Raw genomic sequence first — 25,359 nt, forward strand, 5'->3', positions numbered from 1 at the left:
TTAAGTATTTAAGGTTTGTGAAACGTTTTGAAGATAAAAAGTGGAGAGCAAACACTACATCTACTTTAAATGCAGTTCTTCTCTTTTTTATTATTTTTAAGAGCTCAGCATTCTGGAAAACACCTAAATTAAAACTTCTGCAATATCAAGTTAACACACATACACAAATAGTCACACACACACACAGATACACACACACATAGATGACAATTTATGAATGCAAGCCTTGTTGGAGGCTCAAAAGCCAGCTTGGAACTAATCTCTTGGAAAGATTGAGGTTATTTCTAATAAGATGATATTAGGCTAAGAAGTACATCTGTCTGGACCTCAGTTTCCTCATCTGTAAAACAAATGGATTGAACGAGAATGATACCTAAGCTCTCATTTACTCTTGAGTTCTCTTAACGTCTAGTGACTTTGTGCTTTCCTGAGTATATAACAGAGGTAAGGAAAGGCAGTTTCCCTTTATCCTGGGGTTCTTTGGGACATATGAGCCTATGACAGAGGTAGGAAAATACTCAACGGTGGGTACCTTCATACATTTCTCTACCTATGTGGTGACCAGTAAGTAGAGACAGCCAAGCACACATAACTGGTGATTTACAGGGTCTTGTAAATAAATAGTGAAAATAGATAAGCATCTTTACTACAATTAATTTTCAACAGCCACATTAAATTGCTACCCATAGAGACTGTGTTCCTAGGATCCAGTGACCTCTCTAGGCATATTGTTTTAAATCAATCAGATCCAAGAGAAGGGTAACATATTATTAGTAATTTATCACAGGGCATCCTAACATTTTACCCATTAGGATACATACAGAAAATGATAATATTTTATTTAGGTATAATATCTTTAGGTAAAGGGAAAGGCTAATCCCAGCCAGAGATGACCAGCCTAGTGGCCCATGTAGATGAGTTCACATTCGTTCACCAGAGAGCTGAGAGGGTCAATGTGGCAGCACATTGGAAGCCTTCTTGCTGCATGTGGTTGGATATTCTACCTTAGTTTAAAAGACTTCATCTTTAGATTTCTTCCCTGCCCAGAACCTGTCAGCTTGGCCCTGAGACTTTTGATAATGCAAGGGGGAGGGAGAAATAAATCTCTTTTGAGCTCTGTCTTCTACCTTAGAAGAGTATCAAGTGCTAAAATAGCTCGCAGCAATCAGGAGAATCAGAGCGAAGGAAGGCGCAGAGTACTGGGGAAGAAGTCGGGGGATGGTCAGGATAGGGGGAAGGTATGCAGTGTTGACCGACAAAATTACAACAAATTTAGTTTAAAGATTTTAGCTGGCTTTTATTTGTGATTCTAGAATCTGGCAACATATTATTCTATAAAACAGAATGAAAGTTCTGATGAGCTGAGCAGAGGAGCTTGGCTTTATAGACAGAAAATGGCTGAGGAAAGCAGAAACAGAACAGAAAGCGGATCAGTCATTTCAAAGTTACAAAGGTTAAAACAAAGGGACTTTCTTATTGTTACAGTTAAACCTGACCTGTCTGGGGATTTGGCTGTTCTGTCTCTCTCTCCTGATTTCTCTGAAGGTTAGATAAACAACTTAGTGTTGGCTTGGTAGCATGGAACGTTAGCATGCGTGACTCCATTTTGGTTTGGTTTGGTTTGTTGATCCTGGTGCAGGCATTCAGTTCAAGCCAATGGCCTCCTATACATTTTATTTAGTAAAGGCAACCCCAGTATGAATGTAAAAATACGTGATATTTTGGCTGTTTCACCTAGAACAAGAAGTACGCCTAGACGGTGGCAGATTGGTTGGTAGTGACAGCTGTCTGGAAAGCTCCATCTCGGAAGAGTCTGAGACCACGTTCCACCTTTGGAATGAACAGTGAATTGTTCATGTTTCCTGTGGCCTCCAGGTGCAGCTGGCAGGATAGAGCAGCCAAAGCCCACATGCTATCTAATTGTCATCCCTGCACAGGACATGCTGAAACTGTGGTGCTGAGGCCAGGGAAAGGACATGTTTGAACTGTGTTCAGAGGAAAGAAAAGGTGGCCATGCCCATGGGGTGGGGCAAGCATTTAGATGAAAGGCAGCATAATGTGATGGTTAGGAGCACAGACCCCAGACCAGGTTGGATCCTACTATGTTTCACCCTTCTGTGCCCTGTTTCTAATCTGTTGTGTGGGGATAATAATCATATCTTACTCCAAGACTGATAAAAGGATCCATGAGTTAATATTTGTTAAGCATTTGGAAGACTGCCTACACGTGGTTAACACGGAGTACCTGATAAATAAGACAGAGAGAGAAACCAAGACCACCCAGGCCCTCCCTCCCGTCTCCATGATCGGGGAGAATAATTTTTGTGCAAAGAAAGGTAGAACAAATTTTGTGAGAGGGAGCTGATGATGTAACCATGTAACAAGATAGTAGGAGAGGATCTAATTGCACAAAATAAGGTTCTCAAGTCTTGAGTGCTGAAAGAAGTTGCAGCCATACCCCACAACCCAGTGGCAGTTTTCAAGCATTGAGGACAGAAAGGTGCCAAAAGACTGGAGCCAGTCAAAGATGGTCCCTATTATCAAAGGAGGAAAAGGAGGCTTGATTCTAGAAGCACATCGAAGTGCTCAATGTTGATCCAAAGGCACACGTGGGAAGGGAATTTTGAACAGATGGTTAACAGATGCTTCTACATGGGCTGCGCAGGGTAGGGAAAAGAGCACGTGCTGCCACGCCAGACTGACTTGGGCACAAACCTGTGTTCTGTCACTTTCCGGCTGAATGGCCTTGAGAATATTCTTAACATCTAAGCCTCACTGTCTCCAGCTGCAGAATAGGAATGGCAATCCCTACAGGATTCCTGTGAAAAAGTGACAATCTTAGGTAAATGATCAAGCAGAGGATTGAGCAAAGCAGGTGTGCAATAAGTGCTATCAGTATAACCAAAGAGGCAGCGGCACATAATGTTTTAGACCAGGGGTCAGCAAACTTATTCTGTTAAAGGCACTTAACAGACTTTGTAGGCCATACAATTTCAGCCTAAACTACTCAACCATGCCTTTGTAGCAGGAAAGAGCCATAGATAATATGTTATTGCAGCATGGCTGCATTCCAATAAAACTTTATTTACCAAAACAAGCAACCAGATTTTGCCCTTGGGCTATAGTTTGCTGATCCCTGGCTTAGAACCAAAACTGCCAGGTTTAAAACAAGGCTCTGCCACTTGAGAATAGTGTGACCTTTGACTATACAAGGCTCTGCCACTTAAGAATAGTGTGACCTTTAACCAGTTCATAATTCAGTTTCCTTATCTGTTAAACTGGTGTAAAAACAGTATCTATCTTGTGAGATTGTTGTAACAAAGGAGACCATGCAGGGCTCTGCATCTCACAGTGAATGCTTGATGCATAGCAAGCTTTTAATGCATGTTACCTGTTATCATTATGATTATCCCAACAGCCTAGAGTAGGGAGCCAAAGTTTCCAGTAACATGAAATTTAGTAGAGACAAATATAAAATCCTACACTTATACCCCCAAAAGGAAACCACACACTTACAGGTGTGATTATATTATGTATTGCTTTTTCTAGGAAAAGACCTAAATGCTTTAATTCATTCATATCACAGTGCTGTGTGGCGTGGCTGCCACCCAAAATAAGCATAGTCATCGACTGAAGAAATAGGTGTGAGATTGTCTCTAGGATAACAGACGGGCTTTGTACAGTTCTGAGTAAGTTTAATATGCGATTGCTCTATCCTGGCCATCGTGTTTTAAGAAGGAAGCTGGTATATGGGAAAACATCTTGGAAGATGTAAACAATACAATAAATAAGGACTCATTATATATAATAAATCATCTGAGAGATAATTATACAAATTAGTTTTTCAACCTGGGTTGAGATTTCTCAAATATATTTAAGGATTTTTATAAGGATGGCAGTTTTAAAACATAGCCTCCCAAATTATTTGACCCTCCTCCCATCTAGAGGTGGGGTTTATGTCCTCACCTCCTAAATCTGGACTCTGAGACTCTTGGTCAGTAGAATGTCGTACAAGTGATGCTGTGCCAGTTTTTGAGCCAAGGCCTTAAGAAACTGATGGCTGCCACTTTCTTTTAGGCCAGTTGCTCTTAGAACCCAGCTGAGGTCCCAGCTAATAGCCATCATCAACCAGCAGGTATGTCAGATGACTACAACCCCAGCTACCTATGACGTCAATCGCATGAGAGGCTCCAAATAAGAACCGCCCCCATTCAACCCCCAGAACCATGAAAGACAATAAAAAGATTCCAGTTATTTTAAGTCACATAATTTTCTGTTACACAACAATAGGTTGCTGGGGCAATGTGGAAGAGGAATTTGACTTTTTCTGTATAGCTACAAGTAAAACTAGTCTATAGGAAGCTCCAAGCACTCTAGGATAGTAAGTACTGGCAGTTAGATTTCGGTCTAATGTTAAGAAAAGCTTTGTGTAAAGTGTTGGGAGGATATGGAAAAAAGGAATCCCTTGTACACTGTTTTCCCAGTGTAAATTAGGACAACCATAATGGAAAATAGTATGGAGTTTCCTCAAAAACTAAAAATGGAACTACCTTATGAACCAGCAATCCAACCTCTGGGTCTATATGCAAAGGAAATAAAATCAGTATATTGAAAAGAAGTCTTAGATAAAGAAACTGTGGTGTGTGTGTGTGGTATGTGTGTGTGTGTGTGTATATATATACACACATATATACACATATGTATATACACACATATATATACACATATGTATATATGATGGAATACTACTCAGCCATAAAAATCAATGAATTAACAGCATTTGCAGCAACTTGGATGAGATTGAAGACTATTATTCTAAGTAAAGTAACTCAGGAATGGAAAACCAAACATTGTATATTCTCACTGATATGTGGGAGCTAAGCTATGAAGATACAAAGGCATACAATGGATTTGGAGGACATGGGGGAAGGTGAAGGAGGGATAAAAGACTACAAATATGGTGCAACGTATACTGCTCAGGTGATGGGTGTACCAGCATCCCACAGGTCACCACTAAAGAACTTAATCATGTAGCCAAATACCACCTGTACCCCAATAACTTATGGAAATATAATACTAAAAAATATATTTTAAAAATAAAGACAATATTTTCCTATATTAAAACAAGAAAAGAAGTATGCATTTCCATGTTCATTGGAGCACTATTCACAACACCTGAGATATGGAAACAACATAACTGTCCGTCAACGGATGAATGAAGACTTATGTTTGTATATATACACAATGGAATACTATTCAGCCTTTGAAAAGAAGGAAATCGGCCGGGCGTGATGGTTCACGCCTGTAATACCAGCACTTTGGGAGGCTGAGGCGGGCGGATCACGAGGTCAAGAGATGGAAACCAGCCGGGCGCGGTGGCTCACGCCTGTAATCCCAGCACTTTGGGAGGCCAAGGCGGGCGGATCACGAGGTCAGGAGATCGAGAGCATCCTGGCTAACACATTGAAACCCCATCTCTACTAAAAATACAAAAAAAATTAGCCGGGTGGGGTGGCGGGTGCCTGTAGTCCCAGCTACTCGGGAGCCTGTGGCAGGAGAATGGCGTGAACCCGGGAGGCGGAGTTTGCAGTGAGCCGAGATAGCGCCATTGCACTCCAGCCTGGGCGACAGAGCGAGACTCTGCCTCAAAAAAAAAAAAAAAAAAAAAAAAGAGATGGAGACCATCTTGGCCAACATGGTGAAAACCCGTCTCTACTAAAAATACAAAAAAAAAAAAAAAAAAAAAAATTAGCTGGTAGTGGTGGTGTGCACTTGTAATCCCAGCTACTCCGGAAGCTGAGGCAGGGGAATCATTTGAACCTGAGAGGCGGAGGTTGCAGTGAGTGGAGATCGTCCCACCGCATTCCAGCCTGGCAACAGAGCGAGACTCGATCTAAAAAATAATAATAAAGAAGGAAATACTGTCATTTGTGACAACATGGAAACATGGATATACTTGAAGAACATTATGTTAACTCAAATAAAAAGATAAATGCCACATGATCTCACAAATATGTGGAATCTAAAAAAGTCAAATTTAGCAGAGAGTAGAATAGTGGTTACTAGAGGTGAAAGAGGAGACAGGAGGGATTGGTAATGGGGAGATGTTGATCAAAGGATACGAAATTTCAGTTAGGCAAGAGGCAAGTTCAAGAGGTCTGTTTTACATCATGGTGATTATACTAATGGTAATAACAATATATTGTATACTTTAAAATTGCTAAGAGAGTAGTTTTTGTTTGTTTGTTTGTTTTTGAGGCAGAGTCTCGCTCTGTTGCCCAGGCTGAAGTGCAGTGGTGTGATCTTGGCTCACTGCAACCACTGCCTCCTGGGTTCAAGTGATTCTTCTGCCTCAGCCTCCCAAGTATCTGGGATTACAGGCACGCACCACCATGCCCAGCTAATTTTTTGTATTTTTAGTAGAGACAGGGTCTCACCATGTTGGCCAGCCTGGTATCGAACTCCTGACCTCAGGTGATCCACCTGCCTCGGCCTCCCAAAGTGCTGGGATTACAGGCATGAGCCACTACACGCCGCCAGAGAGTAGATTTTAAGTGTTCTCACCACAAAAAAAGTTATGTGAGGTAATATATATGTTAATTAACCTGTTTTAGCCATTCCAAAGTGTATACATGTATCAAAACGTCATGTTGTATATCGTAAGTATTTGCAATTTTTATTTGTCAACTAAAAAAATTAGGTAGAGCTTTCTGAAAATTGAATCTATCAAACCACAAATGGGCTGCTAAACAAGGCACTGAGTTACTCTTACTGAATATACCAAAACTGAGGCCATGTGATTGCAGGTCCCAAATATTACAGAGGATTTAGGTCATGGGGGATTGTGAATTTGGTCAGAATCTGTGTTCATTGGTTGGTTATTTGGTTGATCTCCCAGTTTGCCTAAAAAAGAGTTTGTTACCTAAAAGGTACTGGATAAATATTTCATTTATTCATTCAACAAATATTTATAGAATGCTTACTACATTCTAGGCACTGTTGTAGATGCTAGGAATACGTCTGAACAAAATAGATGAAAATTCATTCTCTGTGGAGCTCAGGTTCTAGTAAAAGCAGATATGTGATAACCACATAAGTGAAATACATAACATATTAGGTAATGATAAAGTGTCAAGGACCAATAAAGTAGTTGCCCCTTTTCCATGGGGGATATGTTCCAAGATCCCCAGTGGATGCCTGAAACTCTGCAGATAATACCAAACCCTACATATGCTATCGTTTTTCCTGTACATACATACCTATGACAAAGCTTAATTTATAAATTAGGCACAGTAAGAGTTCGACAACAATGATGATATAGAAGAGTTATAACAATATACTATCATAAAAGTTATGTGATTGATCTCTTTCTCTCTGCGTCCCACAAAATAACTCATTGTGCTGAACCACGGGTAACTGAAGTTGTGGAAAGTAAATCCAAAGATAGGAGCAGACCACGGTATAAAACAGGGGAGAGGGATATGTAATATCTGAAGAATGATTTTCCATTATAAATACAATAGCCTGGAAATAACCATTTGTGGTGAATTAATGGTTAAGGAAAATGCCAGAGTTTAACTCTTTGGCTTAAAAATATTGAATATATTCTTAGACACTCTTGTAATCACTGGGAACAAGGCAGTAGACAAGACCCAAGATCTCTGCTTTTAGGCAGTTTATATACTTCTACTTGGGGAAAGGAGACAACAAAAAATAAATACATCAGGCAATTTCAGTGAGTAGTGTGCCCTCCCACCAGCTGCCATAACTTCAAAATTCTCAGTGTCTGACCATTTTTGGTCCTACAAAGCTCTTGTTTCTTCCAGGAATAGACTTAAAGACATGTTTCTATGTTTCTTGTTGTAATTGTCCTGCCTCCTGGCTCTGCCTGGCATTCACAGACCAATGAACTATTTGTGGCTCCTTTTTTTTTTGAGAAAGAGGTTTGCTCTTGTTGCCCAGGCTGGAGTGCAATGGCGCGATCTCAGCTAACTGCAACCTCTGCCTCCCGGGTTCAAGCAATTCTCCTGCCTCAGCCTCCTGAGTAGCTGGAATTACAGGCATGCGCCACCAGGCCCAGCTAGTTTTGCACTTTTAGTAGAGACAGGGTTTCTCCATGTTGGTCAGGCTGGTCTCGAACTCCCGACCTCAGGTGATCCGCCCACCTCCGCCTCCCAAAGTGCTGGGATTACAGGCACGAGCCACTGCACCCGGCCTATTTGTGGCTCCTTTCATTAGGTGATAGCTGTTATCATCTAAAGAAATTAATCTTTCAGGCTTTGGATTAATTGCCAGCACCACTGATTATTGATTGGCAATAAGAGCAGAAAATCTAGTTGAGGATGGTTCTCTGTTCTTTTGTGAGGCTGTAGCAGAGCAAGAGTACACATGGATCACTTCTAAACAATGGTACATTTCTTGCATCCTTAATGAGAAATGATGCAGAAGAGGAGATGATGGGGATTTATCTCAGCTGGTTTTGCTTTGATCTTCACTGCTGCTACTTCTTTCATATGGGCGAATTCCAAGGGGGGTTTCAGGCCTAAAGTATTATGAAGTCTGAAATCTGAGAATCTGTTGGAATGATTGATGATGCCATTGATGATTCCATTAATCATTGATGATTAATATTCCAGGCACAAACGTAGCAGGGCAGATGAATGAGTCCAGAGAAATAATAATGAAAATTCAGACTTCGAGTTTAGCAGTGTAGTTCAGTTCAGCAAACATTTATCCAGAGGACACTAGGTTTCAGAAAGGGATGAAAAAGACAAGGTTCCTGCTTTTGAGTAGCTCACAGTGCACTGAAGGAGCCAGACATGGGAATAAATCATTTCAGGAGACTGGATGAATGTCCACAAAAGTGAGCACAGTTTGAGGAGTGGCTAAAAATCATTTTGCATTATCTTCATAATCTTTAGATTGGTAGTGTTCTCAGTTATGGAAAGTGGGTATAAACCTAAGAGTGCATGGTTAAAACTGTCTGCCTCTAGCTGACCCCCCATGAGTAGAATCATAGCACTAGAAGCACTTGGGAGATTATATGTTAATTTTCATACAGAGACCCTCAGTGTCTGAATGTTCTTTTCACTTATTATCATAGGGAAGAGTTGTAGGTAAATGAATTCTTGATTTCATAGAATATTTATTTGTCACTTAGAGTTGTACCAGGTGCCAGAACGTAACAATGAATAAGAGACAGTTCTCTTGACCTCGAATTGCTCACAGTCTAGAAGGATTGAATGGAGACCAACAAGCGAATGGACACTTAAAATGCAGGATGATAATAGTGTCCTAGAACTATGCACATAGTGGTATAGAAACATACTAAGGGCACCTACATAGGTCTGCAGGAGTCAGGGAATGGCTTCACAGGAATGTTTGGATTGAGGCTTCTAGAATGAGTCAAGTATATTCCCAGGAGAGGGCATTCCATGAAGACAAATGTCTGTGCAAAGGAATGGAGCTATAAGAGCATGACATGCTCAGGACCTCCCAGGCTCACCATGTAACTGAGCATAGAGGTGAGAAAGAGGCAGACAGTACAGGCTGATCATCAAAGCCAGATGCAGAGAGAATCCAGCCAGATCTTTGTCCTCAAGGAGCCCCTGAAGACTGTTATGCAAGTCAGCGACATGATCAGATTTTTGAAGAAGAAATATCACTCTACAACAAAGGCAAAGGCTGAAGGCAGGGAGGCCAGGAGGCTACTGCGGCCATCCAAGCAAGATGCAAGGGGGGTCTGTAATAGGGTACTGTGGCAGAAGAGATTGGCATGGGGTGAGGGGTGTGTGTGAGATACCTGTTTGTCCCCAAGTTCAATTGGATATAGATAGTTAGACAGAGAGATGCCTAGGATTCTAGTGTGCACCAGTGTGTGAGTAGATAGGGGTGCCATTTATTGAGACAATGGACATAGGAAAAGGAGGAGGTTTGAGGGTATTGATTTCAGTTTGTGACTTTTGGGGTGCTAGGATCCAGAAAGTAGATTACTAGTAAATAGTTGAATATGTTGGTTTGGTGATCAGGAAATAGGCTTAGGCACAAGAGATACACATTGGAGAATTAACAGCATGTAGGTAGTAGATGAAACCATAGGTAAGGAGATGGAGGAGTAATTGGCAAAAAGGCAGGAAAAGCAGCTTGGAGCTATGTTGTTAAGGCACTTGAACCATCTCAGAAGTTTTTGCAAGGTGAGACTGCTTTGGCTAAAGAGACTGTTCAAGTAGGACATGCATTAGAGCCTCATTTATTAAATAAGCATGAATGGAGCATGTTCTGTGGCTTGACACAGGGGTGACAGCAGTGAGAAAACAAGCACAGTCTGTCTTTGCCCTTATGCAGTTTATCCACTTAAGTGGAGAATCATGTATTTAATTAATTTCCACAATGGTAAGTGCTACAAAAGAAAAGCATAGGGTGATTTAACAGTACAGAATGAGGGGGTGGGAAAGCTGACACTTGGTCTGTGGGTCAGAGAAGGTAGCCTCAAGGAAGTGACATTTCAGCTGTACTTAAAGGATGAGTAGGCAAGCTCCATAGAAAGGACAGGGACAGCTCTTCAAAGAAAACAGGACTGAAGGATGCCCTCGTGGCCTGAGGGAGCTGGGTGCTTGCGGTAACATGATGACAAGTGACCTGCTGCGCGTAGCACTCCTGAGAGACTCAAGAACTGTGCGGCTACCACACTTTCCACCCGTAGGTAGACACCTCAAGGACTTGGGTTTGTAAATCCAGATCCGCTTCAAAGAAAAACTTTTTATAGCAGCAGCATCCTCTAGTGAGCAGCGAACTGTTGCCAAGAGGGGCTCCTTTCCCTGGCAGCCACCTGGCCCTGAAGCAGCTCCAGAACACTGTCTCAGAGCCCATTGCAGGGCATTAATTGACAAGGAGGTGATTTTGTGCATGATGAAGACATTGAGAGTTGAGAGCCTGAATTTGGACAGGCTGCTCAAGCAGAAAAGAGAGGCAGAGTAGTTGAGCAGCCAAGAAATCAGTATGTTTGGTCAACACAGGTCACCTGGGAGTGTAACATTTGCGTTCACCAGCAGCAGCAGAATGTGCCTCTTCAGAACTGGCATGTCAAGGAATTAGCTCGAGTCAAAATCCAACCTTGGCACATTTTGGTCCCGATGTGGTTCTTTTGTGAAACACAACAAAGCAATTGGGAAAATAACCTTAGAAAGAAACTTGATTGATTTTTCAAAGAAAGTGAGAACTTGTATGAAAATTTATCTTAAGTCTATTAAAGCTCTCCTCCTAGGCAGCTTGTAAGAGAAACTAAACTAGATTGCAATTCCATTTTGCAAAAAGGCTTTAATGTGTTTTCCCACATTTTTGGCCTTTGTTTCAGTTATATCTGTCAGGTTGTTTTATTCGGTGAAAAAATAGCTGACCAGCTGCTTTGATTCACTGTTGTTTTTCTCCTGTTGATGTTGTGTGCATCTTTATGTTCCTTCCAGCCTCCAAGTACATATATGGAAGTAATAATCTGTTTCATTCAAGCTAATGATTTAAATATTAAATATGGGTTCTTCCATTTTTTTTGTTAAACAGAACATTAACAATTTCCAAAAGTTTAATACCTAGCTTTACCACTTATTAACAATGTTTTGTTTTGAACCTCTGTTTTCTAATCTGTGAAATGGGAATAAATAAACCTGCTTCACTTACTGAAGAGGATGTTTTGGAAAGTGAATGAGATAATGCATGAAAGAGTGCGTTATAAACTGTGTCACACCATCCACATGTTAAGTATTAATATCCTACTGATTATCACTATGACTAACAAGAAAATTATTTACACTGGGATGCAAAGTCTATTTATATATTCTGTGAAAATTATTTACGTATGTGCTCTTCATTACCCTTTTCTGTCTCAATTTTCACAGGCACACATGAGAACAGCATCATAGTGACATGGGATGGGGTGTACGTCCCCCTCCCATTCTCCAGAGAGAAATAGAAAAATATTTTGCAATTGTTAAATACATTGTAATGTACTTAAAATCAGACATCAAACAGTGGAATATATATCATAGTTTTCCTTTTGTTCAATGACAATGTAAAAATCAAATCTTAACATGGAGATGTGTCTTAGTCTGCTCTGGTTGCTATAATAAAATACCATAGGCTGGATGGATTAAAGAACAGAAATTTATTGTTCACAATTCTGGAAGCTGGGAAGTCTAAAATCAAGGCACTAGCAGATTCAGTGTCTAGTAATAGCTTGTTCCTCCTAGATGGTGCCTTCTGGTCATGTCCTCATATAGTGGAAGGGACAAGCAAGCCTTCTCAGCCTCTTTTGAAGGGCACTAATCCCATTCATGAGGGTTTGATCCTCATGATCTAATCACCACCTAAAGGCCCCACCTCCTAATACTGTTGCATTGAAAATTAGGTTTTAACATATGAATTTTGAGGGGTCACATTCAGACTATAGCATGAAGACTGGAAAGTCCAAAGTCAACATTCCAGCAGGGCTCATTTTGTGGTGAGGGCTCTCTTCCTGGCTTGCAGACAGCTACCTTCTTCAGTGTGCTCACATGGCAGACAGAGATTGGGATCTCTAGTGTTTCTTTGTCTTTTATAGAGACATGGGTTCTGTCAGATCAGGACTCAATCCTTATGATCTCATTTAACCTTAATAACCACATATGGGTGGTTAGAGTATCAACATATGAATTTTAAGGGAGACACAATTCAATCTATAAAAAGATGAAGAAAGAGAGAAGAAAATGAATACTAAAAGAATTTGGATAGGATAGCATTGTCCGTGCATTAGAAGAAACACCCATGGGTTAACGTGTAATAGCAGGAATAATTTTTCTCCTTTCTGATCACATCATACTCTCTTTTTCAGGTGACTGTGACAGATGGTGGTCCCTCTCCAAAACAGTCAACCATTTGGGTGGTGGTTCAGGTTCTAGATGAAAATGACAACAAGCCCCAGTTCCCAGAGAAGGTCTACCAGATCAAGCTGCCAGAACGTGACCGAAAGAAGAGAGGAGAACCGATTTACAGGGCTTTTGCATTTGATAGAGATGAGGGCCCCAACGCAGAAATCTCCTACAGTATTGTGGATGGGAATGATGACGGAAAGTTCTTTATTGACCCTAAAACTGGGATGGTTTCTTCTAGAAAGCAGTTTACAGCAGGGAGTTATGACATCCTAACGGTAAGATCTTCCAAACTCCAGCAGCCCGGCGGATGGGGGGAAGTGGTTACATTCTTATTCAAGTATACTCCTTTGAGCAATAAATCTTTAGGGTAAAAAGTGAAGCCGCACAGCTGTGGAAGGGTTCTTTCTGGGAGGCAGGTGAGAACTCTTGCCTGTTTCATTGATATTCTTAAATGACGAGACAATTTCCTTTGGTTGTGTCCTGTCAGCATTTTCCCCCATTCCCAGGCCACAGCCTGTTTCACCACATACTCAACCACTCTTTCTGCAGCCCTAAATCATCCTCAAAGTGCTGAACATAGATGTAAACTAGAGGTAGGGGAACAGCAGGGCAACACATCCTACCCACCACTGAACATATCTCTCAACATGTCCCTGAGACTTCCCATAGAAAACAACTTTTGAAATTATCAACAATGTGATAGAGCATGGATATAGCTGTGTACATTGTTAGACACAAATCACAGTGATGTTTATTCCATAAAAACTGAAAAAGCTCAAGTATAAAGTGACTGAATTTTTTATTAAATTAGAAAAGTAAAAACAAGCACGGGCACCATCTCATGTAGAAACTTAAAGCTCCTGTATCTACAGTGTCAGTGTGCTCCCCCGACCCCAACCACTTTAGCCAGGTAGTACCTATTCCAGAAAGGCAGCTGGTATCCTTACAAGCAATGAGCATGGTCCAGGGTCCCAACAAGGGTGCGGTGGTTCGTGCCTGTCATCCCAGCACTTTGGGAGGCCGAGGCAGGCGGATCACTTAAGGTCAGGAGTTTGAGACCAGCCTGGCCAACATGGTAAAACCCTGTCTCTACCAAAAATATAAAAAATTAGCTGGGCGTGATGGTGTGTGCCTGTAATCCCAGCTGCTGAGGAGGCTGAAGCAGGAGAATCGCTTGAACCCGGGAGGCAGAGGTTGCAGTGAGCCAAGACTGCGCCACTGCACTCCAGCCTGGGTGACAGCGCAAGACTCTGTCGCAAAAAAAAAAAAAAAAAAAAGTCAGTACCATCCACCACTCTTCTCTTTGTCTTTATCCTTCTCTGCTAGGTCTGTCCTTTATTATTTTAAACGATGGCCTGAGTCCATTGATTTATCCTTTCTCTCCTATGGTCTAGACGTGGGCTCCTTGCTGTGCTCAGTTATGTGTCCAGAACAGTGGGCAGAGAAAAAAAATATAATAAAACACCAGCTCTGTATCTACTGTTAGAAGCTCTGATGTGCTGTGTGCCATTGCAGCTGTGTGAGACTTGCAATTTGGGAATCTTTGAGGACTGGATAGATTCAAGTGGATACTGTTGGTGTCCTGCCCAGATCCCATTCTATTCTCAGACTGCAAGTATTGGCTGTCAATGGCTCACAGCTGCCCTGTTCTCCAGAGAATCATCCTTGGATGATTCTTGGTGAAAGAGAGTCTACATTCCCAGCCTCCAGTCTAGCAGCCCACAGCCACTGGCTGACTGACACCCAGATGCAAAAGTCCAATCCCCTTGCCTCAAAGGGGTGCAATTAATGGTTCAGAGCTCCCCATGGGATCCCTCTGGTCAGCCAGGACCACATCCTGGTTTAATTCCTACCCTGCCCACCCTGATCTCTACTCTCTTTCTCTTGAGAGCACCTCCCCCCACCAAAAAAAAACATTTGTACTCAAATGCCTGTCTCAGCTCCTAGGGGAACCTGGCTTAAGATATGTATCCTCAAGTTTTCTCACCTCACAGGGAGTTTCTAGAGCAAAGCAATCATCCATGAACACATAGCATGAGGGTGCTATGCATTGTCACTGTTTCGAAAGGCTATAGCTATCAGTTATGTTCCTATAAATGTTATTTTTTAAACGTAATGCTTGAAAGTACTCTTAAAAATTTATTTTTGGTTTTGTTTTGCTTTGGCTTTTGCTTCTTGGAGCTTTTGACCCTCCCATTTGAGTCCAGGGTTCACCTGGACTCTTCACCCTGCCCAGCTGGGCAGGGAGACTTGCTTCCTCAGCCCTTATATCAGCTAATTATGACCACAGAGGAGAGTCATTAGCCCTGTCCTCCCTTCCACGCTGCCTTCAGGGACTGTGCTATCGAGAGAGTTCTCTGTTACCTTTTTGCAGTGGCAAAACTGAAGGGCCTCAAGGCAGCTAGCTCCAGGCTGCTCCCTTTCCCAGCCCACTCTGTCTTGCTCCTGGGATCCTGTGCTGCTATCAATCACATAGAGCAGAAGTGAGGAGCTGCAAAACACAACCACATACTGCAAAACACAACCACACACACACACATGCACACACACACTTCTGCACATATGATTCACACATATATAAGGTTTCACAATGCACTTTCTTCCCTTTCACATATCACTACCAGAGGCGAGGCTTAGGATCATGCTATCAGGAATCAAATTAGCTATTTCTATTCATGTAACTATTATTCAGGCCCACAAATCACCACAAACTGTAAGTGCAGCATTTGTCTTTCAAGGTCTCCATATCTGTAAAGTTGACTGTGGTCCAGAGAGCCTCTGGCAAACATGGTGCGAGGTCTACACGTGACTGGGTTGTTCCCCTCCATTCCTAAGTCTTTACTCCCCAGACCTCTGCTCCTTTCTTCCCCTTGCTGACACTGTGTTGAAGATGGACTCTTGGCCCAGCAACATGAGTGACAGATCCAAACTCTACAACAATCAGAGTTCTGAGACATCTTTCTTTTCTCTCCCTGTGTGAGTAGATAAAGGCAGTGGACAATGGGCGCCCACAGAAATCCTCCACGGCCCGCCTTCATATTGAATGGATTAAGAAACCACCCCCTTCGCCTATACCATTGACCTTCGATGAGCCATTTTATAACTTCACAGTCATGGAAAGTGATAGAGTGACTGAAATTGTAGGGGTGGTGTCTGTGCAGCCAGCTAACACCCCTCTGTGGTTTGACATAGTTGGTAAGTTCGAGTCTTACAGAGCAGTATCATTCAATGTAATAATTGACTGAAGCAACTAGAAAAAAAAAAAAAGAAAGCAAAAAACTAACAATTAGTGCCAAGATTAAAAGATGTATAGTGCTGGAATGCAAAAGAGCCAGTAAAATGAATAATCGACCTGTGCTTTCGTTCCAACTCTGTAGCTAAGCTGAACCGAAAGTGCTCTCTGGCTGGATTTTCCATAGTACGTTATTTACTGCAATCTTAATGTCTTTCTGTGTGTCATTTAAATTCTATTGTCACACTTGGCTAATCTCATTTCTAAATGTATTGATGGTACTAGACTTGCTGTCCTTCATTTCTCTCTTTTTCTTCACCTTTTTTCTGCATTCTGTTCTTTTTTTTTTCTGCTCCCGACTGCCCTGCTTCAAGGTGGCAAGCATGCTCGAGAGATGTTCTATATTCTACAGACAGCTTGTGGGCAGAACTGTTCAACAGAAGGTACCCTTAGTGCAAACACATTTGCTAAAATACAGCTATCCAATCTGCCTTTTACGGTTTTTTTTTTTAAAGCAAATTGAATTACATCTTTCATAACTGCCTGTGACAGGCTGAAGTGCAGCCCACAGATTTCATATATGCCTCTAACAGCTATTGCATTGTTCGTATCCAATGACTTCTTTGTTTGAGGTTTGATAGGGTTTGGATTTTGTTGGGGGGGTGGTTATTTTGACTTTTATTTCTTTGCTTTTGAGGTATGTGGGCTTTTTGTTGTTTTGTTTTTATCTTTTTGTAGGTTGGTTTATTTAACTGGGCCTTTTCCAATGGAAAAAGAAATTAAAATGTATTCCAGCCCCTCTGTTTTGCAGCAGTAGTACCATTCATGCACCAAAAGCCCCATCAGGAGACTCCCCTGGCTGTCGTCCACAAGAGGAAGGGCAGGAAATGGAACCTAGATATATAGTCAGTCAGCCTCCCCTGCAAGCCGAATAGAGGAAGCAGATGGCAGCATGCAGGATAGACCCTGGGAGCCAACCTTTAAATTCCTTGAAAGAAAGCAAGCAAGCACGCCAGGCTGCAAAAGGAAAGGGCAAAACAGCCCTATGGCCCTTGACAAACCAGCAGGGAGAGGCACTGGAGAGGAAATGAGTGCCGAGGACCAGGAAACAAAACAGGCTGTTGCTAAACAGAGGGGATAGTGTGTGTCGCCCAATCCGACGCTGGTTTGAGCTAAAGCTGACTTCCCACGCTTCTCTGTGGGAGGCAGAGAATCCAGGAGAGAGTTGGTCTGGGGGAATCATTTACTTCCCCATTGCACTGCCTGGATAGGATGGGCAGGAACCTGCCTCTCCCCCCAGGAATGGCTGTACTTGGGAAAAGCATTTAGAAAGTTCCACAGTGGTTTTAACAAGGCACAGAAAAAGAATGCCCCATGGCCCGCAGTCAAACCTCTATAGAGAGTCCTCTGAACTTCCAAACAGCAAAGAGCTGCTTTCTACGTGTTTCATTTGATGATATGATGGTGGAACATTTTTGTTTTACTTACTTGGTATTAATCATGCCATCCTATACATGGCCATCCTCACAGCAAGCTTTCACTTCTTTCTTCATTGCTACTCAGCATATTTGAAATGAAACTTCTTCTGATCCATGAAAGGGGTCTCCACTTCTTTATCTTCTCAGTAATTTTCAGCTCATTAAGATATTATCTGATGCAGTTTCTTCTTTCTTGGCACCACAAAGTGTTGCATGTAGTCATGGTCTGGTTTTCTGTACATTCACCTTTAATGATTTCTTCACTTCTACCCCCAGAGTCACAGAAGCTGCAATTCAGTTCTAACACGTGCCCTTAGTGCCAGGTCTCCAGAGACATGTGCAATAGTGATTTCTAGCCGGGCGCAGTGGCTCATGCCTGTAATCTCAACACTTTGGGAGGCTGAGGTGGGTGGATCACTTGAGGTCAGAAGTTCGAGACCAGCCTGTCCAACATGGCGATACCCCGTCTCTACTAAAAATACAAAAATTAGATGGCAGGCACCTGTAATCCCAGCTACTAGGGAGGCTGAGGCAGGAGAATCGCTTGAACCCGGGAGGTGGAGGTTTCAGTGAGCCAAGATTACATCACTGTACTCCAGCAGCCTGGGCAACAGAGCAAGACTCTGCCTCAAAAAAAAAAAAAAAAAGCCTAAAGGAGATTGTAGCAGAAACCGAATAGGCAACAGAATGTCTAGTGTGCTGTCCTGAGATTAGATGAGTTGCCCTTTCTCATCAGCCACTGATTTTTCTCCTCCTCCTTGAACACTCCAGTTTCCAAGCACCTCTACAGCCTGAAAGTGTCACATCTCTCCCTGGCATGATCCGTGCACTCAGCCTGCTGACCCGTAGTACATCCCACCTACCACCCATGTGCCCTGGGATGCCCTCACTTATACTCTGCTTTTGAAATCCTACTGGCATGCCTTTCTGTAATGGTCAGTCTCACCACCTGCCTGACCCTAGTTATCCAGGTCAGGCTTGCAACTCTTCCATCATTCCTGCATGTGTGTGCGTGACTGTCTGTAGGTAAGCATGCCTAGCAGTACTGCATGTAACCTGATTTGCAAGTTTCTCATGTCAGCATGATGAGTGTTGCTGTGTGTTTTCATTTGTGCTTATCCTGTCTCCACTCTTAACCCCTGTGGTTAAGGTCCATGTGTCCTCATTCCTGCCTCCTGCCAAAACCTCTGTTGCTACCAACCCAGGATGAGTGGAATAAACTATGGTGAGTGATGGAGATACCCCAGGCAGCCACTATGCTAACCTTACTGATGCCTCATGGAACCTACTCAGAGTCAGTGTGACCTTCCACTGTGCTATCGGCCACAGCAACCTACACACTATGCACCTTTGACAAAATAGAAACATCACTGGTCCAAGAAGAGAGAGGCAGTTTACAGATGAGAGCTCTCCCTGGAAGGAGTCCCTTTAAGCTACCTTAAATATAGAACCAGGATCCATCATCAAGAACATGGCATCAGTTTTCATGTTTCTTCGTTGGTGTATTTCTAAATGCTACACTTTTCCTAGAGACTGCCTTCAGTTTCAGTGCACTTGTAGGTCTCTGAATGAGGACCTACAGGGTTGTCCCTCTGGTCTGGATGCTTCCATCACAGAGATTTCACTGTAAATCAGGTAACATCTAGCCAAGCTTCTTTTCCAAATTGAACTTACTGGGCCAGATGCCCAAACAGAACATGATTTTATTTCCATCCCCACATCCAGCCAACAACATCTTGAAACACCAAATCTTTATTTCAGCGCAGAAGTAAAATCCTTTTCCCAGGTGCTGGTTGCTTCAGTATCGATATGGTCCGCGTTCCACCAAATCCTCCTTTTGAAAATCTTTCTAATCCATCACAGTCATTTTTTCTCAATCTGCTGACAACATCTTTCCCCTTCTCTAAATACCTATTGTTTCCTTTATAATATTCAGATGTTTTCTTCTTGCTCTCAAGATTTCTTGCTTATTTATCTTCGGCCATGGAAACTCTCAACTCTCTGTTCCCTTCCTCCTTACCTAAGCATCTTTTTTGGCCAAGCTAACATACAGAGGAAAGAGGGAACAATGCTCCTCAATGCTTAAGAAACATAGCAGTGAATGCCTGGAATAGGCACTAGGTATGTAATATCAGCATGGATCTGAAATGAGGTCTCAGGTATAAGTATGGGCCTTGCCTAAGTAAATACTCTATGACTCTTCCAAGGGAGTGAGGATTTGGCTCCATTATAGACCTAGTGCTTGCAGACACCTAAAGAGACACTGAGTTAAAGAGAAGACATCATCTTGGCCTGACACTTACAGCTTACTAATGCTATAACTAATAAATTCTCATTAAGTGAGCAGAAATAGTGTTTCAGCATGCTTTTCCCCTGAGAGTAAAGTTGCCCCATTTCTGCATTTCCAAATCTACCCAATTCTTGCTTAACTGCATTTCTTTGCCTCCCACCATGATATGAATTCACAAAAGCTGGGTAGCAAGCAAGATTTGTTTCCAAGCCTGGACCCTTGCATCGAGGATCTGTCACACACTTTCTTGTGCCTCCAAGGAGACCACTGCTTACAATGTTATGCAGTGAGACTTTTCAGCTTCCAGAAACAGAAGCCCTACTTGTAACTGAGTTAAGAAAGCTGTAATTAAAAGGAAACATAATAAAGTTCAGCTGTTCTGTGTTTAAACAGCCCAACGCACAGCATGTTCCTTCTCTGTGTTAAACAGGAAAGAAAGTGAAGGGAACACAAATAACCCATAATCCTTTGTGGCTTTATCACATATCTTCACACTTCTCAGGGGACTATGATTTCAACTCCACAGCTCCTTGATTTACAGACTCTCTAATGTGCATGCAATCTGGTTCACAGTTCAGTCCCTGCATTTTTATTCTGTTGGCAAATATTTGAATAGAGAAGGCCACCTTTATTACACACCTCAGACAGTTCCTGTTTACCTGCAGATGGATGGGTTGGTGCTGTCACCCATTTTTTAGCTTTTCACCTGACTTAAGCTAGTAAAATAGTTTTCTTTGTAAACAGTAAGCACCTAAAATATCTTTCTTTATCTCGCCTACTGTAAGGCTGCTCTTTGAAAATGATTCTCTGTTGGTGTGTGATAGCACGTAGTTCCAACTCCAGTTGAAATGTCTTTCTGTGTTGCAGGAAGGCTGCTTTGACCCTTCATTTGTCATAGGTTCCTTCAAACTTTGGGCTCCAGGCTGCTGCTGTGTCATAAGTTTTCGCCTGTCTTTCTTGAACCTTGTCCCCGGTGGAGCCATCGCTTATTTAGAGATGAATGAAGTAGGCCCGTTGAAGTCTCTGGTAGGACTAGCAGCAGCCTTGTTCTTCAACTAGAACTTGGACACCTCTGGGTCTTCCCTAATCAGGTGGCTGTATTTCTCTAACAAAAGACTCTTACCCAGGGATATAGAGAGAAACCATATTCATATGTCATTTATATTACAGCTGCTCCTGCATCAGGGTGGCCCTTGCTCCAAGTCATTCAACTGACATCAAACACTCCATTTCCCCTATTCTGCCCCTTTTCCCTAATTTGATCCCAAATAACCCTCTCATTTTTCCATAGCAACAGTCTGGTCCATAGGAGCACATCTGAAAAAACTTCAGGAAAATAAGAAGAAGCCTAGAAACACTTCATATACTATTAATAGTTTTAAGAAAATGAATTTTAAACTCGATTCTAGAAGAGATTTTCTTTCCAGCCACTTTTTCCTGACCTCCACCTGGTGTCCCCTGTCTTCCAAGTAAATATCCTTTTCAGCCAGGTACTGTGCTTGCTTTCATTTCAAGGCAGAAAATTAGGGGAAAATGGTAATTGGCGTTTAGCATTTTCAAGATCAAATCGTAACTGGTGTTTCGCATTTTTTCTTAAGTTCAGTGTACATGCTGAACCTGAATCAACAGCTTGTGCACAACTCCCTGAATTCATTGAGATTCGGCAGCTCCGTATTCTGGAAGCTGCTCACATAACACCTTCCTCTTGGTGACAACTAGATGTGGGTTGATATTTTTACAATTATATGTGGAGTAGGAAAGAATCATATGCTAGGGGAGGGACCTGGAAGCTCTCTAAAGGGGAAGCTGTGTGATTCTCACCATTGGGTGTCTTTATGGAGGGACAGAGGTGCTTCGTACCCTTCTTTAAAGAAAAACTAGACTGAATCATGGCCCAGTGCTCCAATGCCCAGCATATTTAAGCAGTAGCTGCTGGCTCAAAATATTTCTATTTATGTCCCATCTTTAAAGCCTTTTGGGACATTCCTACTTGGGATGTTTAACTTTAGAATCCAATAGAAATCCATTGTGGCTCATCTGCTCTTTGTTTACTCTATTACACCTGTCTTGACCGAAAATGGTCAAAGAGACACGTCCCTGATGTGAATTATCTGTTATGTGGGCTGTTCACAACCTCGCTTTTAACCATCTCTGCCGCACACCCCTGCAGCAACGCTCAGGCTGTGGCTTTTCTAATTTCCCACTTTGTTGAAACTCAGACCAGCTCTGCGGTGTCCTCCCTCCTCCCCACCTTTTGTTGAGCCTAACGCTGCTGCACCGAACACACTCTGGCTTTGCATGTTCTGTTACTGGCTCTGAGGAAGCACACCTTGTTTAAGCGGAACGCTGCTAGTGAAAATGGACTCCTTGCATTTGATATTCTCACCCTGGATGATTTGGACCTGGTTTCCTATGAAAATGAAATCACTTTCAGGCTAAAAAGGAGCCTGAAAAATGAGACCTGGGGGAGAGATATGGAGTCGTTTATGAAATGGTAGGTTATTAAATTGTGTGAGGGTTGATGGTAAACTGCTGGTCTAGATTCTGTGTCCCTTGTCAGAAATTCATTTTAAAACTCATGGAAGATTTTGTTTTACATTAAATCTTAGTTTAACTAGGAGGAAATGTCCTGGAAATGAGTGTCCGAGGCTGCTAGCTATATTGGTAAACTAAGAGACATTGTTTGTAGGCTCTCTTTCAAGTGCTCGTGGCTCTGCTCTTGGTCTATCTCCTCTGTCCCTTTAGAGGTTTCTGTTCTAAAGAATTTGAGGGAGATATACACATACACATACACATACACATACACACACAAATACATATATGAACACACACAGGAAGAGAGAGAACTGTAAAAAAAAAAAACCCATAAAATTAGCCAAAAATGTTATTTGATATAAAAAACGACTAAGAAGAAGCACACACTCTATATGCCATATGTAAATGTTATACCACTAAACACGTGAGATGATTATATATTTTTGTACAGGGCCCTGGGGAAAATGTGAGTCAAATTCAGTGAGAGAGAGCAAGTTGGACTGCCCCATTTAAACAGTAACTCAAACTGGAATCTATGCTTGCTGGTTCTCTAAATTTTATTTGTAATCATCTTTAAACTGGAACAAACTAAAGTTTTATAATTTGCATAATCTTTATTTTGACTTGACTAACACATTTTCACATTTTAAAATAATCAGCATTAGAGGATGACTCCTTCTCCCACCTCCAAATAATATCATGGCCCAAAGATTTAAGAAAGTTAACATTTTGGTAAAGAAAACATTCTAAATGTGATTTAAAATGGGATTTAATATCCACTAGAAACAACCTGAGAAGTTACATTCTCATCTTTCCTTCCAAACAGGACTTATGAGGCAATTTTATGTCCTTTCTTTGAAAGTTTCCATGGCAAATTTTTTCTCAGAATGTACCATTTAATAGCAAATGATCATGTTTTTTTTTTTCTTTTGCTCATGAAGATGGTTTTTCAAGACACTCAAATCAGCCTTCCATTTTATTTCATGTTGTTATCAACATGAAACATTCTCTTTGAATAAGAAATGGTGACCTAAGGCTTGCTTCCCTTTTCAGCATAGACTCCACCCTCTCTCCTTATCCTATCTTCAAACAATTTTTTTGGAGTTAATATTTAGTGCTCCTCATCAGATCAATTAAAGATATTAATTGGAAGACGAGTCTCTTTTTAGATGAAATTTTTAAAAAAGTGTATAATCTCCAAGCAATTCTCTGATACTCTCATATCTCCATAACTTTAATTAAATGTCAAGGGCAATTATATTCTCTCTTGCAACTAAATAATCTTAAGTGTATATGACAGCTGCAAGCAGTAAGTATTTGAAATATATATATGGCCAGGTTTTTTTTAAGTAAACCATATTATTTATTCCATGTCATTGTACATCATATTCTAGTAATTCAGGCAAAATTCTCATTCCCTTAGCTGAATATTCATAATTGTTATATAAAAGTAATATATTGTTCATTGATCAGCAAAATGAAATGCAAAGAATGTGGAATGTAAAAATAAACCAAAGTTAGTTTTCTAAAATATGAAATTCAATAAGTACATTGCCCTATATGCTGTAGTTAAATAAAATTACTGTCTGAGAACAAAATCAACACCATGAAATTTCAGGCCAAAATAAATAGAGCTTGTGAACATACACTCATGCTTAATTAAAATTGTTCCAGCATACATACCATTATTTTTCTCCCCCTCAAAAAAATCTTTCATTTTGGGAAGATCATAAACCACACTTTGGTCCCAGAGGTGGAAACATCAGCAGTGATTTCAACAATGGCAGTGTTGTCTTAAGCAAATCACTCACAGACTGTGAGTTATATGTGGCCAGGGGGTTGAGGGGAAAGTAAAGTTTTCTAAACTTTCATGTAAATTGTTTTGTAATTTGGTGTTATATAAGCTGATGTTTTCTTCTACTTCTTTCCCAATTTTATTTTGTGACTCTCCCTAGGCTTTCTGCCTTTTTAGGAGAAAATTAATTTACACTACCAAGATGGCAAAATAAGTATTTCTATAAATATCCCAGCTTGCAGATATAGAATTTTTAATATGAAATTTTTTTTGCTTTTTTTTACTGTTTAGAATTCATAATTTTATTTCTGACATTTAATTAAAGAAATCTGAATTCTAGCAGCCAAATGTTTACCATCAATCCTGGAAGAGATTTTAAATGTCTACTCATTCTATTAATAATAATTGGACTATTTATTTACTTGGAATTTAATCTACTTTGGAAAAAACAAAAAGATCTACAAATTTCTAACACAGAAGCCACAAGAGGTTGAAGGGCCTTTAGGTTTCTAAATATTTAATGGAGTCAGTTTATGCTTCACTACTCTAACATTACTGCTGAGGTTTTTCTTTGCACTACATTCCTTTCTCGTGACATTTGTTATGCATTGTAGAGGCTGTGTTTTGAACTATGAATCAAGTTAGAAATAAAGAAGTCCCATTTAAGATGTACAAAATTGAGCCATAGGGATGCCTGTCAAAAAAAATTTCTGTATAAGAGCTCCCATTAAAGATACATGATATAATACATGTAATAAGTTATCAGATTTGCTAATTTCATGTTTCTGTGAAATCATCAGGGGGGAATTTTGACAGCGCTTTTGATGCAGAGAAGGGTGTTGGGACAATTGTCATCGCAAAACCTTTGGACGCAGAGCAGAGGTCCATCTATAATATGAGTGTGGAAGTCACCGATGGGACAAATGTTGCTGTTACTCAGGTGAGATGTTAAATTACTGAATAGCAGGAATGCTGAAAGAGCTGCCAAAGTCAGGGGTGCAAGCAATGAAAAAAATGTAATGGAAGTAGTAAATTATGTCCATGGTCTTCTAGTGTTTAAAAAACACTAGATTTTAGAAGATTAAAAAAATCATTTTCAAGAACAAGTGAGAAAAGGGATTCTATAC

General features: G+C 41.1%; 1 protein-coding gene across 1 annotated transcript in view; it reads left to right on the forward strand.

The window, feature by feature from the left end:
* The window catches only part of FAT3 (FAT atypical cadherin 3), a 575,495-nt gene that overhangs the window by 426,819 nt on the left and 123,317 nt on the right, over nucleotides 1-25,359 (forward strand). The window contains exons 5-8 of the mRNA XM_055283247.2: nucleotides 12,863-13,177; nucleotides 15,887-16,097; nucleotides 16,509-16,577; nucleotides 25,033-25,172. Of these exons, the coding sequence (XP_055139222.1) occupies nucleotides 12,863-13,177; nucleotides 15,887-16,097; nucleotides 16,509-16,577; nucleotides 25,033-25,172 (735 nt within the window). The remainder of the gene's footprint in view (nucleotides 1-12,862; nucleotides 13,178-15,886; nucleotides 16,098-16,508; nucleotides 16,578-25,032; nucleotides 25,173-25,359) is intronic.

The sequence above is a fragment of the Symphalangus syndactylus genome, chromosome 6, assembly GCF_028878055.3.
Source record: "Symphalangus syndactylus isolate Jambi chromosome 6, NHGRI_mSymSyn1-v2.1_pri, whole genome shotgun sequence".
Lineage (NCBI taxonomy): Eukaryota > Metazoa > Chordata > Mammalia > Primates > Hylobatidae > Symphalangus > Symphalangus syndactylus.